Source organism: Poecilia reticulata, linkage group LG17 (genome assembly GCF_000633615.1).
Source record: "Poecilia reticulata strain Guanapo linkage group LG17, Guppy_female_1.0+MT, whole genome shotgun sequence".
NCBI lineage: Eukaryota > Metazoa > Chordata > Actinopteri > Cyprinodontiformes > Poeciliidae > Poecilia > Poecilia reticulata.
Window position 1 is genome coordinate 189,425 of NC_024347.1, and position 16,265 is coordinate 205,689.

General features: G+C 38.7%; 1 protein-coding gene across 1 annotated transcript in view; it reads left to right on the forward strand.

The window, feature by feature from the left end:
* Positions 1–16,265, forward strand: part of astn1 (astrotactin 1) — a 369,159-nt gene that overhangs the window by 173,877 nt on the left and 179,017 nt on the right. Inside the window, exon 14 of the mRNA XM_017309852.1 lies at positions 8,532–8,659. Within this exon, the coding sequence (XP_017165341.1) occupies positions 8,532–8,659 (128 nt within the window). The remainder of the gene's footprint in view (positions 1–8,531; positions 8,660–16,265) is intronic.

Genomic DNA, 16,265 nt, shown 5'->3' on the forward strand with positions numbered 1-16,265 from the left:
GCRTTGTAGATGACTGAAGGGAAGTATGTTAGTTTAAACTGTAAATGTGTTTGTTGCCTCTAGAGATTTTWCCAGCATATAGAAAACATAAAAGAGTAACCCCACATGTGCTCATAGATTGAGCTTGACAGCTTTAAACAGCTGTGTCGCTTGGTTTGACGAGCAAGGTAGATGTACGACCTGAATTTTGTTAGCTTAATTTTGTTAGATGCATTTTGTCACATCTTAACCCAGATTTATAACTACATATTCTAGATTTTTAACATGTGCTGCTGGAAACAAAGTGATTAGTTAATTTTGCCGAGTGGATTGGCGAACTGTCCAGGCTGTCCCCCCGCCTCTTGTACGATGACGACTGGAAAATGGCGCTAGCATGCCTCAGCAGCGGGCGTTGATGATGGATGGATGTTAATTTTGCTGGAAAAAAAGAGAAGAAAGCTTTAATTTGTAGTGCTTTTGAAACCAGAATGTATATTTCGAAAATTGGTGAACAGTAACTTGTTTGCAGGAAATAGAATTAGTTTCTCATTAGGAGTTATTGAAGCTGCAACATTTCTTGAAAGAGGAAAAAAAATCAAATTAGAATCCCACCACCTTGCTGCTTCCTGCTGAGGTTAGAGGCATGATCCCACCATTAGACAGAAGAGCTAGACAATGTGGTTCCTGCTGAGAAGACTGAAGTGTTGCTTATGTCAATTAATCCTAATAGCAGTGCTCTCCGAAAATATGTCACTTGACAACCAGCGCACCATGTTTTTGATGTGTTCACATTTCATTTGGATGAGCTAGGAAAAACCTCACATCCTCTTTATGCTCTTATAAAATAGACTAAAATACTATATTAAAGATCTGTTTTTGCATCTTAGAAGGGCGTGCATCATACTTTTTAGAAGTTTTCTTTTTAAGTTATTGACCATAATTATACTTATTTACCAAAATAATAAAAAAACATTCAACACAAAAATAAAAGAGAGAAAAAAGCTGATCTCTGTAAAAAGAGCTGGAAGAAATGTTTGTAAAGTTAAATACATTTCTCTAACYCGAAGCATCTTATTAAAAGAATTCACAGTTCATCGCTTTTAAATGTTCAATAATATTTTCTGAAACATTTAAATATAGGCCTWAAGATAGTGCATTTGATTTTATAACCTACAGTAATGCAGCCTTATAGACAGACTAATTTCCACAACACTGATGAGAKTATAAATTTCATTAGACTTTTCTGACTTGATCTTGCTTCAGTGAATTCTTCATTGACTTTTACAGTCGCTGTGTTTTCACTGTATTTGCCCATTAAAAGATTGTACAATATTTGCCTATAATGTACGTCGAGTTAAATGGCTTTTAAGAGAAGTTTATTGAAAAGTTGATTTTTCTTTTTTGCAGCCACTATATGTAATAAAAATGCGAGGCGAGCATCAAGACAGGCATCAACTTTTCATTAGTTACAACGCAAGTGAAACAGCATTCACACACATTCTGATTAGAAACCCTGTTTGTCCTTGAGAACTGGAAGCAGAAACGGAGGGAGAGAAAGAAAGTCTTTATGTGATCTTCACTGGCATCTCTTCAAAAGCCCCCGCCCCACTGAGCAAGAATGGCACAAAGCATCTGCCTCCCATCATTCACAAAAAGAAGTCGACACTTTATACTGTTTAAACTCTGGATGGAGGYTTCYCAGTTCTTATGGTTTTCTTTCACTTCTAAAATATCACAATGTTTACTTTTCTGGGTTTGTTCCATAGTCTCGATTGCTTCTTTTTTTTTTGTGCTCCTTTTTTGTTTTGGTTCTGTACACTCTCCTAGCTTTTCTTTTCTTCACCCCAACTCCCTTTTCAAACAAAATCCCATTTCCATCTGCAGAAAGCTGCAAAAATAAAAGTAAACAGTCAAAGTCGGTGTTTTTGCTTGTAATGTTTTATTTATTTGGGACATAGTCCTCTCTCTTTGGCTGTGCGTGTGTGTGTGTGTGCGCGCGTGTGTGTGTGGATGGAAGTACAAGGATATATGTGTGTGTGTGTAGTAATAGATCAGCTCTGTGCCCCTAGTGTGCTTTTCTCTTTGACTGCCCGGAGCATCAAATGTGCGATGGGTGGGGGATTGATGGAGAAGCAGCAAGTGGTGTGAGCAGGTGGCCGTCGACATGACACCAACAAAGACAAAATAGCCAGGATGTTGAACTATGCACATAAATGCATAGTCACACACACACACACACACGCAGTCACAGTTCTTTCAGCACTGACCCTCCAGAGCATTGGCACTCACGCACACAGAGCTGGTTTGATTCTCCCTCCCCATCAAGTATCCCTTATGGTCCATCTTTGAAGCGCACCAGCCCTGGAAATGCTTCTCATGTTTGTTCTGTCTTTGCTAAGGGAAATATATCCCCAACCTCCCTTTGCAGAAAGGTGGTTGTTTTCATAAATATAAAAAAGAGGTTTATTTATTTGATTTTCTGACATTGGTGAGCAGAATGGTGTGGTGGGGAAGCGGGAGGGGGGCACAGGATGACTTTGGTTACAAAGCAACCTGAGAGGCAACTCGGCCGTCACGCCCCCCCCTTGAAAGAAGGTCCTACCAGGGTGACATCTCGGGAGCGGTGGGCTCAATGTGATTCTGGCTTCAAATTACAGAACGCTTTGACAGGGTTTCTGTCTTCCTGTCTCAGTGGGAGCCGGTGGACTCCCCGTAATGAGATGTTAAAAAGCTAACCTCCTCTCATTACTCCTAACTGTCCTCCCCTTCCTCTCCTCTCTATTCCTCTCTCTCTCTCTCGACAAGCTCAGAGCAGGTTTTAATGAATATTTTAGTGCCCCTTGTTCTCATTCTGCTTGCTGCTTGGGATCAATGATTAAGTCAATGCTCCTACCTGACACGGCTCCCCCCAACCCCCAAACTATTTTGCGAGAGCATTCTTTTTTATTACTCCAAAACCTTTTGGTAGCTCGCAGCACCACACCCTGCATGTCACCCTCGAGGAATTCCTTCATTTACTCTCACTTAATCAAAACATAAAATGTGTTTGCTGTAGACTAATAGAGGTGGAGGGGGGTGAGCTAGTAGCTTTAATTGTCTCTTATTGAGCATCGTTGTCGAGGGGAATCGCTGTAAGGATAAGCGCACAATAGCGACAGGACGGCCGATATGAATCAAAACCATCTAAGTGCTTTGTCACATTTTACATTCAAATAATTTATCAAACAGGTGCCCGCTTTTCTGCCGGTCCTGTTTAGAAGAAGAATGGGGGGAAAAAAAAGAAAGCTTCACTTCCTTCTGACAGTTTTGTAAAGAAAAAAGGAAAAAGTTCTGTGAACTTCCAAAAGAGAAATGAATGATGACATCTTCACAGTGCCAGATGGTTGTTAAATGTTACATGTCATCCTCTAACAAAATTAACAGTGAAAATTGTCAGACGTGAGTGAATGCATTGAATGGAACCAAGCTCGTGTCCCACTTAGCATGCTTCTAAGAGGGGGGAAAAAAAAAAATCACCATCTTCAGCAAAACAACCGAGATCCAGTCATTACAGTCCCTATTTATGTGCTTTGTTAAAATGACAGCTGAAATCATGCAGAAATACTTTCAGCAGGAAGTGACAGATGTTTGACTCCAGCGTGATCAAATCCCAGCCAGCCTCGTTTGTGATTGCTTTGGGCTGCAAATTTAGCAACGCATAACTTATATTTCAGTGCGAGCGGATGAGCCGTACAGCRTAGTCCAGAAAAAAAAAAAMAACATAAGTTTAGACRGCTAAACTAAAACTAGAGTCCTCTTCCGCCTTTCCTTGTCGCATGTGGGCACGCCTTAGTTTTCTAAAGTATATTCAAGAAGATTTTCTAGGAGTCGTGGTTGATTTCAGTGCCTCTTCTTTACACCTCAGCGCCTCCACTTAACGTGCCGAGGTAAAGGTGGAGTGCTGTGAATATTTTCCAGATGCACCGTAAGTCAGTRTCTGTGAAGAGCATTTACAGTTGCACCTTTTGAACAGAGTTTTAGAGTGAAGCCACTGTAAAAGCATCAAGTATAGCAGTGTTATTGTTAAAATTTCTTTTATGTTTTTGTCAGGAGAACATTTTTTTTTTTTTTTATTCCTTTTTCCTTTTCTTCTCATACCCTCTCTGCCACATTCATCAGCAAAAAGCAGACTSGGGAGGAACAAGTCAAACCGCGCTTTTGGTGTCAAACGGCACAATTTACATAAACRGCCCCAACGAGGAAGTGTTTGTTTTCTTCACTGAACCACTAAAATAATACAGATTCTCTGATTGATAGGGATTCACAGCCTGTCAAAAAGATGATGCTTTAAAGTGGATCAAAGTATAAGAATTGCCCTGCATATTACTAATGCTAAATGGCTAAAATTACCCATAATTTTTCACAAGTGTACATTGATTAACAGTTTTTCTTGATTTAATTGCCACTCATTCTAGCCTACTTCCACTAAGTGCCAAGAAACTAAATAAAAGAATGTAACAGGCAAGGTCTTTTTAATGCAACACTGAGATATTAAATYATAAAATTACACAGGTCTCGTGTATTTGCACTAAATTTCATGATTGAATGTGGTTCAAATATTCATTTGGAGGAGTCAACTGCGTAAAATATGAGAGGCCGTGACTGATGACACAAACCAAAATAACTATGCGAGACCTTTTGCTGTTAGATGTTATTTATTGGAGTCAGATAACCACATTTCCGTGTATCAGATTAGGAATAATCAGTTGAAAATTACTTAAATCATCAGTTTTAAATGGGTTTTAAGTGCCTGAAGGTCGTATGATTTGACAAATCCTACTTGTATCCTTAAAGTTGCACACAAAATGACAACCATTTCAGCATGTCAGTATTCTTCTTAGGCCTGTAATGAGCCATGATTTGGTCCAGGTGCTTTAAACCAGGGAGAGAACTAAAACACGCAGGATGCCAGCTCTCGAGGGACCGACTTTGGTCACCCCTGGTCTAAAGTGAAGAACCTCAGGCAAACACCGGGGCGTCAGTTCATGGAATTGAGCACGCCGGCAAAGTCATCTGTGACGCTGAGCTGACAAGTAAAGCTTACAATAGTTTAACTGCATCTGTTTCTGGATATGCCGCTTCCCTGTTTCTCTGTAATTTTACATGTAGTTCAGTCAAGATGTTTGGGCTGCATGAAAGGGATTCTGGCTGATCAACACACGGCTTTGCTTCTCTTAATTACCGTTTCACCCTCAGCCACACCGTGTCTGTAAAATCTCAAAGGCACATTGCACACGGCCTTTCTACCAGCGTTTCGCTTCAGCCTGTGGGTTCTGTTGTTCCAACGCTGTGACTTTCCCAAAGGCATCACTTTGTGCTTTGTAAATATTTGTGTGTGCTGTTTTTACAGCTCAGCCCCCGTCAGACGCCGCATGAATCAAACGAAGCATTATATGGAGTGTATATTAACAACAGAAGTAGGTGGAGTGTGAAGCTGAAAAATCTTTCGTGCATTTTAATTGCCCACTCATGTCTGTTCAAAGACGTAATACTAGGAGTGCCTACAATTAACATACACTTAGTATAAAATGTTTACAGCAGAGGAAACTATTTCTCTGAAATTTTGTCTTGGAATATTATGTATATAAATCATGAACACCAACCTTAAATGAGGGTACTTTTGGTTGGTCAGCCAAGTGATGGGAAGGTTCACAACTTTTCCATGTTTTCTGCATTTGTGCAGAATGGCTTTGTAAACGGTTCCAGACTGATGGATGTCAACGATTTCGCTTCAAAATGCAAAAACCGCATGCTCGTCCGTATTTGATTGTGGTACCGACTTGCAAATTGGTAAAAACTGTTTACAGTTTGCTTACGAAATGTCCAATTAAGAAGAGGCACACAATCTTAAGGCTGTACTTTTATAAGCAGCCTGGGTCAAATTAATATGCAAGACTGATTACCTCCAATTACAAATCAGCAAAAAGTTATTATACCGCTCTTGCCCTTTAGCTTTACAAGGCAGTTTAATGTCTTATAAGCCATGGGTTCAGGTTTACGGCTGTAATGGTCTGTATTCGGTCTCACTACTCTCATTAGGCTGGTTTCCAATGGCAACAGTCACTTTTTTTYCCCCCACTGCAGACRACCTCTGATGAACCTCTCCTACATCAAACAGTAGTCGGGATAAAGTTGTTCACTCTCTGGTCAACTTTGTGGCACATTTATCGGCTACAAATTATGTACAAACTTAACTGTGATCATGAAAGTCATGTTACAGCAAAGCATGGCACAGCTTCTTTCCTAAGATATATTGTATTTCAYACAGTCTTTGCCTTCCTCGCCCTATAGTGTGCAGAAAGAACATGCTTATTCATGCAGCATTGAACTGAAATATTCAATAAAACATTACTTGTAAAAAAAAAAAAAAAAAGTACAGTACAAGGTTACAAAGGGCGTTTGTAAGTTTTGAGCCTGGAGTGAAGATAATGACTGCAGTTTCCTAGAGGAAAAAAGAGGAAGATATTTCCTCATTAGCTGTGGTCTTCAGACAGCTGAAGGACTTAAGCCACTGATTTATTGAAGTTGTTATGTTTTGAAACCTTGTTGTGACCCTAACCGGCACCGTAAGTGGGGGKTGATGAAATGGGCCCTGTTAGGGAGTTCAAGCAGGAGTCATTCGCTGCAAAAGAAAGCAGACGTAGTGAGTGAAGACACCCTAAATACTTTTTTACTGTAGCAGTGCAAATAAACTTTCCTATGTGGATTTTTTTTCTTCATTTTTCCATTATTCCAACCCTATTCCTACATCCAGGCATGGAGCAAGTAAAAGTAACTACAATAGGGCACTTGGGTTGTTGTTGTAGACTTAGTTTTTTGTTTGTTTTCTGGTGTCTAGTTAAAGTTTTATTGAATTTTAATCCATTTAGGAGCTTGCATGTCAGTTATCTTAGACAACACAATAAAAAAAATGCTAAACTTGCATATATCACTACTAGCAGTGTTACATCTATGAACAGGGGAGGGGCATAGAGCAGCACCAGCATCTCCGTCAGACATGTATGGACGATATGGGCTTTTTTTTAAAGGTCTTAATGCTTAGATTATTGCAAGTCTTTGTAAATTGGGTTTGACCTGTGTTAACTTTATTGCCTTCAAGATTCATCTTCCTATCAGAGCTAAATAATGCTTTGATTTGAATGCTTTGTCTTCATGAAAATGTTCTTCAGTATCTTGCAGACGTATGAATTAATCTCACATTTAAGTCCTTTTCAGTTGCCGCCTCCAAACGCTACAGAGGTTATAGATGATACTGGAACTGCGTTTTATTTAGTTTAATCACTTGCACACAGTGTTTACTTGTTTATTGTTCCAGGGTTTTATTCACTGCTCTTATGTCATCTAACCTCTCCTATTTTGTTGTAGTTTTTTTTTTTTTTATTGCGCATGTCTCACTTTGATGCAGACTAGGTTGTTTTTTTCACTTATGCTCTATTGAATGAAAATGGAATATGAAAAGTCAATGGAGAAAGTTGCATCTGAAAGCGGGTCACTGGAGGGTCGTGAATACTCATTACATGAAGCAACGGTGTTGCTAARCTGGCCACACGRCTCCAATCTCTCTACTAACCCAAGAGAATGGTTTACAATAGTTGAGTCAAAATAAACCTAACACCTTGGTAAATAACGCCTCTGCTAGTTAAAGGGGGTGTTCAGGATGGATTATGTAAAATCAACTTTTTTGAGCTTTATATCATAACGTTATTCCCTCAAATAACACACAAAATATTCATAGCACCCTTTTAAAATAAGCAAGATAAGGATTTAGTTACATTGGTGAGTTCTAAATTATTTTAGGTTGATCTGAAGTGCCAACAAGTATTTGGGATTAACGTATAGTAATTTAAAAAGTACCCCAAGTTTAAAAGAGAACAAAAGTGTACTCAAACATAAAGGGGAAATAAAAGAGCATCAATAAGTTTATCATCCTTTAATAGCAAACAAATGAATATTTCACAATGTTTTTTTTCCAGTGTTGACTTTAGTGGTTGTATAATCCTCTACATGCCTCAAAGTGTCTAACACCATTGACACTCAGGCAGCAGCAGTGGCAGCTGACTGAACAAATAACATACACACACTGTCACCCAGTCTGTGGAGCAAGATTGGGCTTCACACATCTTTGCACATGTATTCACATAATGCATATCATTTGTCCATCTGCTCTGACAGAACCAGTCACTTCCGTGTTTTGGACATAACAATTTTTTTTTTTAATCAGTGCTACCTTGGCCACCTGGTTATCATTTGTCAAAATGCCTATATAGCACATAAAAGGACATAACACTTTTTTCCCCCCAGAAGTATTTAACTTTCTTTGCTACTAATATGCACGTGACGCAAGTGTTTGTACACAGTATAGATGTTCTTTCTCTGCCCCCATCCCATAACCACTCTTATATCAATGTCTTACCATGCTCCTGTTCCAGCACCCTCTTTTCTTCTTTATCATGTTGGTCCACTGAACTCTTAAAAAAAAAAAAACAACCTCCTGTTGTCTGTCTTTTCACCAGGCAGAAGAACTTTGCCCGAGGCATTGAGCAGCAGCTCCCAGATGGCATGGTGGTGGCATCGGTGCCAACGGAGGTCCAGTGCCACGAGGAGCTGTCAGACCCTGTGCCTGACCCAGAATACCTCACGGGTATGAAACCATATCCCATAGTTTCCTCTCTCGGCTCACGCCTGCACTGCAGTGTTTTATCACTGGCTGGTCCAAATCCAAATATGTCAAGAAATATCTGCATTTGAGAGCTTAATAATCAGTGTGACAAGATGTTTAAGATCCCAAGGTGTTTGAACAACTGTGGTGACATTTAGGCCGTCATTTACAATGCGATGGTTGATCATTGAGTTGAACAGCAAGTTATGAAGGAAACTGACAACTTTCTAAAGGTCAACCTCACAACTCTAAGTCCAGGTGGTTCCACAGTCAAAGGTTTACCATTTGCTTATATCATTTTTAACCACAAGATGGACAAAAATGATGCTGCTTTTTGATAAAAAACAAATTTTATTGATTTAACATATGACTTTTAAAGAACCATATTTTTGGCAGCTAATAACTATTGGGTATGTTTATTCCTGTTGTGCATTTTTTTGTATTACAGGTTTAGTGTAAATTGTACAGGTTTCAAGACAAACGTGACCATAAGACTATCAGCTGTGGACAGCTACTGACAGTGACAGAGCGCCAAACAAAAATGTTTGGACGGGGAGGAACGCTTTAAGGAATTGGTTTATGAATGAACTATATTATTTTGTTTCCCTTTTTGTAATGTTGTAACTTTACTGAACTTTACTAAATCTAATATGAAAGAAGGAAAAAAAAACATTTGAATGAATGATTACATTTCTAAAATTGCAATTAGTAGATTTTGCCAAATATACAAGAGTCAGTGTCGAGCAGGTTCCATTCAAGAAAAAACATAAAAGCATTCCTTGGCTTGCCATGCATTTCCAGAATATCATAATTTTGTATGAATCATGTTTTCTGTTGAATATAGACTTACAGTCTAAAGTTACAATGACATACTATATATATATATTTTAGATAATTTAGCCTGAACAATATATACATATATATTTTTTTCCTTTGACATTTCTGTTAAAGAGCAAATTAAGTATTTAAAGAAGAAATCTCATAAAAAAGAGAGTATATTCTGCAGGACTCCATACATATATAATAATTTTGTCTTCATTCTCCAGGAGACTTAAATTTAATAAAAATGACTCRGCATATTTCGCGGGAGTGCTTTATTCGGACAGGCTGCTAGATTTGCTTTCTACATCCGTTTAAGTGGCTGTAAAGTGCCTCAGTTTAGAAATCACTGAATCCAGAGTACAATTTGTTGTGTTTTTGAAATAACGGCAGAGATCCAGGACTTGTCAGAGTAGCAATTTAAAGCCGCRTCATTTTGAGATCGTCTGAACTGTGATGGACAATCAAATAAGACGGGGCGGCGTCGGCTCAAACTGCTTTTTCTTGGACAAATTTGAGGATATTAAAGCCGCCTAATCTAAATGGATCTCCCTTTGTCGTACCCCTGAGCCCTCATTGCCCTCATCTTCCGCACTCGGTCCCTAGCTCTGCCTGCTCAGTTCAAACCTTTTTATCCATCCATCGCCCCTGGGTGTGAAGAGCACACAGCCCAGAACAGAGCCCAGCACAGCAGCACTTCTCCTCTAGTGACTCTTTTCTGGGCTTTGGATGTAACAGCCGTGGGCCTCACTCAAAAGTAATATCATGAATTGAGATATATTTCCAGCCCATCCAGCAGTGCAGCACAGTAGCAAGCATCATACTTTTGGGTCACTGTTTTTTTTTTTTTTTTTTTTACTCCTCTATTAAATTATGGTAGAAGCAAACAGATTACTGATGTTACAGCAGGGGTGTCAAACTCCAGTCTTTGAGGAGCCGACATCCTGCGACTTKTAGACGTGTCCACGGTTCAACACTCCTGAATRAAATGGCTAAATTACCTCCACAGCTTGCAGTCCGGTTCTACATGAGGATGCCAATGATTTCATAATGTGATTCAGGCATGTTGAAGCCAAGATGCATCTAAACGTCGCACGACAACAGCCCTTCAGGGCTTGAGTTTGACACTTGTGTGTTGCAGAGTATGTGGAAACTATAGTGCAGAGCTGTTCCAAATCCAGTCCTCAAGAGCCTGTGTCCTGCACGTTTTAGATGCCTCCATCATTCAGTGCACTTGAATCAAATAAAGGGCTGCTTACCAGGCCTCCATAGAACATGGTAAGACACTGAGAATGTAATTGAATCATTAATCCAGCTTTGTTCCAGCAGGGACACATCGAAGACATGCGGGACACCAACTTTYATTGGTGTAGCATTGGTGTACTGTATTGGTSTAAAGGATAATTTAACAAAAAGATGACTTATTATGAACACTCACTTCTTTAAACTGGTTAAACCCGGYTTCACAATTACTTGAATACTTTAGCTGAATTGAAATTTTATATTGCCTTAGTCGGCAACAAATAACTGACCAGTGAGTCAAAGGAACAGGTAGACTAGAGGCAGTGCAGTCTTACTGCAAACAGCCTGAGARGGCAGCAGTTTCCACTTTCTCTTGCATCTCACTACAAGGATGTAGAACCATAACTTTTTGCCTTTGACCTTATTTTTGTCATTAAAACCTTTAACTGAACCGAGCAAACCGAGCATAAAACATCTGTTTTATGCTCGGTTCTTTCTTTTCATCTCTCCACTTGGAAGTCATTCGTCACAAGGTCAGATACCTCCATCAGTTATTCCAATGGGAGGGAGACTAAGAAAAGAGTCTCTTGAAAGGCCACACAACCACATCCACCCATTCAATGGTCTCATTTAACCTTTGTATTTTATTTATCAAGCACAATTTTAATCTAAACCAAACATAAGACGGTTGAAAAAAGCCATTCCTTAAACATTTGTTGTATTGAAGCAACTTCCCTCTAAACMKGAAAAGTACAAAATGTTTGATGGTTGGGTGCAAAAGGCCAAAACTGCAAAAGAACAAAGTTGCGAATCAACACAACACAAAAAGCMAGAATGCTACACAATAACCTTGGATTTTCTGTGTTTTGTGATGGCAACACATGCTTATAATTGAGTTAGTGCTGCTGCCCATCAGTCTTATCGTACCCCTAAGGGACATACGATGCGTATAAAGTTCTACGCCCTACTTACCTACTGGTCTTCGGAAACAGATGGCCYGTCATGAGCTCATTGAATTCTTTCTTTAAAATACTTGCTGTCTCCCAGCTCATTGACGGAAAACTGTGCAAGCAGCAGTRGGAAAAACTTATTTTATCTTCACAATCTTGGCTGGGAAAGTGGTGGCACCGTCCACATGAAGTCACCTGGGGCATCTTCTCACTTTACCGCACCTGTTCTCTTGGCCTTCCCACATCCACAGAGTGCACAAACACAAGCGGCCGACACAATCCTCTCCAGTCYTTTCTGGCTGGCTTCCTTCCACCACCACTCCTCTCCTGGCAAGCCGTCAGCATTATCACCAAGCCTGAAGTTAATTGCAAGGCTCAGGTAATTGTCTGTGGTGTATACAGACGCGYGGAGGTGGTGCCGGCAGGATGAGCGTCTGTTGAGCCGCAATGAGCACATGCCACCTCTCCGTCCCTTGCYGATTCACCCAGGTTTTGTTGCTTTGGTCAGTGTATTTGTCACAATGTCAGCACTCCTTGTTCCTCCCCACTCCAGTCCACACAGGGGTGAAATCATTCATCTTTCTTTTCTTCTCTCCACTTGGAAGTCATTCATCACAAGGCCAGAGACCTCCATCAATTATTCCAATGGGAGGGAGACTAAGAAAAGAGAGTCTTTTGAAAGGCAAATACATCTTGATTTAATTGGAAAACAGGTAATCCCAGCACAGCGGCGCAGATTTCCCCAAAGATGGAACTTGAGAGATAACTGACCAGAGGAGAGATAATACGCTGAAAATTTAGGAGAAAAACAGACAAAGGAAAGTAGGAAGGAAAATTAAAGTTTTATTGTTTTGAAAGACTGTTTGAAAAGAACAAAAACCTCAAGGAGATTCTGTTGGAAGTTTTTTGGGCGAGCGTTCAAGAAGAAAAACGGAACAGAGTCCTGACTAAGGAATCCATTGGTGGAGGTGAAAAGGGCAGCAAAGGAGGCTTAATCCGTTGACATCCCTTCCTGGTAGCTCCTTATAACGACACGTTCATTCTTTACATCTTGAGCTGATCTCTGCCTCTGATTGTTTTAAAATCCTAGTGTGAGAAGATTCAGAAAAGGAAGACTGAAGGTAAAAACTGTCGTCTCATTCACTGCAACCATTCCATTTCACTTTTTGACGAGGAACAAGACTGATACTTTTAGACAAATGACTGACATAAACTTTTAGGTGTTTCAAATCAAAGTTTTATGCAGTTGTTTTCAGAAGCCTCCATGTTTTTTGTTGTTGTTGTTGTTGTTGTTGTTTTGCCTTTTTTGCAGGATTCCTCAGTCCATAAATTTCAGTGTGGTAAAAACGTGGGTTTCTTTTGACTCGGTTTTTTAAAACGCCAAATGTTTTAGTATGTATTCTTTCAGGCTCATGTTATTTATTCTCCCAACAGTGGCGCAATGCAGGAATATTTTTTTCCCAGTAGTGGGTAGATTTACATTTTCTGAAGTCCTGTCATGTGTACTGTGTAAAAATGTAGTTTTTTTAAAACAATTTTTTACAGTGGGCTGGTCCAAACAGGAGCCAGACTTGGAAAAAACAGGTATACAGTGTACTATGAAATGATTATTTCATAGGTTWTTTTCTTTATTACTCAACCACTGACCAAACTAATAAGWCAAATATGCTGAAACATGTATAGAATGTTTTTTTGTTGTTGTTTTTTTCCACCAARGAAARCACATCACAGAAGTGTGTTTGAGGAAAATAGTTGACTGTAATTTGTTTTCAGTGCCTGGTACAACTCTTAATTTTGACCTGTAGCAAATAAAACGCCACAGCTGCAAAAAAAATTGCAACACTCCAGAATATTACCAGCACCTTGTGGCTGATTAAAACCYGAAGACAAAAATCCAATTCTCTGAAGTAAGGCTCTTTTGTGTTAGAAATGTATTTTGTATTCTTGCTGATTATATCACACAAGCATTTTTCCAGTGGCACGTTTTGTGTTTTTTCTTTCTTGAGATGCACAACGTTCACTGATACGTTCTTATGTGCGTGTGTGTGGATATGTGTGCAAGGGAAAAGAAAAGGCAGACTTTTCTTTTCCCTTGAAAAAATTCTTCATGCTTTTCTGTCATACAGCACCATGAAATATGAGATCTCACCATCGACGTTTATAAAAAAAGAAATCTCTAATAGCCTTTCACAGAACATTTTGGGATTTTGGGGGGTTGAATATAGGTGCGCCCTATCCCCCACAAAAAAAAGACACTTGAGCTAAAATGTATGAAATCACTGTTGGGTGAACTTCAGACTTTTTTTTTCTATTAGACTTTGACTTGACATTTATGCTGAAAGGTTAAGACACAAAGTTAAATGCCAATTGTTCCAAACTCAGCTCCTATCCATTAATAATACATGGTTATTGGTCCAGAATGCAATTTAAGCTAATGAATATCACCATAATCAGTGCATTTTAATATTTAGAGCCTTGATTGGATATAAATTGATCAACCAATCATTTTGGAAACGAGCTAGGCTTCTTTTTTTTTAATGTATTTATTCTTCTTTCAGCTGGAGCAGACTGAGTTTTTCCCATCAAGGTCATCTTTTGAATTACTGTATTCTCCTCATCTTGTCATTTTCAACTTGCTCTCCCCTTGGGTTCTGCCTGTGGCCTCTGTGCACACTCCCCGCGCTTCCAGCCTTTAGATATGTCAGCACTGAGATGGCACATAATCTATATTTTATAAGGCCTTGATATAATTGGTGGCAGTGAGGGAAGGTCATGCCTTCGGGGGCCTTCTTCTTTCCCCCATTGGTTTCCAAGACGAACTGCTCAAACAACAGCCCTCTAGTCAGGAATGTAGGTTGGAACCGAAGAGGSAGATTAGGCGGTCGGTGCAGCGCCGCTGTTTTAAGGCAAGCGGAGATTCRGAGAGTGCCGAAGTGTAGAAATTATTCAGCATGTATTTACTTTGAAACTTGTGCGTGGGTTTTGATTTATGCAGCACTGAGACACATTCTTGAGTTAGTTCTTAAGCACAACAGCAGTCTGGTTCATTGGACTGATCTTTGGTGTCAGATTTGTGGGAATAAGCCCCTGCATTGAGTTTGCTTTGGTTCGACGCAGAGATCTCAAAGTGAAATGTTTCAAGTCAACTTAAATATAATCGAGTTGTGTTTCATAAGCAAGAGGAGCTTCAGATGATGAAACGTTAAATTTATTTACTTGTTTTATTAAGTGTGAAATGTTGCATTTTTTATATTTCTTTTTTGGGTTTATGCATAAGGGCTGTGCTCATCAGTTTTGCTCTTACAACCTCTTATTTCAGGCAATATTTCCTCCCAGTGCTACACACAGGAATAAGCTGTCCCAGCATCTGTCTCTTGAGTCCCTCAACTTCAACTTTGTAGCAGCTTTAATGAAATTTATTGACATAGATCTAGTAAAATAGCATTACCAAAGCCTTGAAAGCTAATAAAACTGAGTAATCCAAAACAGAAATAAACTGATAATTTTTTATGTCTAAATGGAAGTTGTATTAGATGGCCACTGTTTTTTTTTTTATTTATGTTTTATACGAAATTTCTTTCAGCTTGTTTTTTGGTTCCAGTGTTTTTAACAGTAAGAAAAAATGCAATGTCGATATTGATTTAATGCACATTCACAATAGTATTTTATGCAAGTCTCATATTTTAATGTTGATTCTGAATTAAGATGAAGTAAAGACTCACTTCGGTGTTAAAATTGCAAAATAAAGATGAGATAATGTGAATGCAGGCTCAATCACTTGCAATTTCATTTTCTGTTCCACTTTGCCTTTGGACTCTAATTAGCTGTTAAGCTAATTAAAGCAGCAATTAAAGCTAACTAAATGTAAATGTATTTTTTAGTTAGTTCCTGCCATTAAGATCTAGTCAGGAGATGAACCCAAATGCAAACTACGACCAAAATTCATCGTATTAATGGCTAGTTTTAAAAACAGCAAATGGTAAACAAAATGTAATCTAATTTAAAAACAAAAGAATACCTTATGCAGACATCTTGAACCAAACATGACTTCAGGTTTAGGTTGTATATTATGTACATTATATGAGGTATCTCAAAATGTAATTATTTTTTTAACATATAAAATATTTTGCGGTTTGGTTTATCTTGAGATTATATTGGGTATGCTTCCGTACCAGATCTGTAGAAAGATGAATCTGGTGCTTTATTAGCTTAAAGCTATTTAGCTTTGTATGTTCATTTGACACATTACATTTGACTATCACCAAAAACTGTCATCTCAAATATATCAACCCAAACAGAGCAGGAACGGCCAGAAATGAGGGCTGATTACTTGTAAGTTTCTTTGTTAAAGCTTAGAAACTAACCCTAATTATATATGAAACACTAATGTTCTGTAAAATATAGACCTTTTGTTCCTAATAAAAAAGCAAGCAAAGTATATTTGCATACAAAGTTATAAAACACTCATATGTACATTCATATGTCTGGTGTCTTATAAAGATTGATCTGTGTATCTTCCTGTAGATGTTAGTTTTATTTTTTTCAATAAACTAAAACACAAAGAAACATAAAAAAAA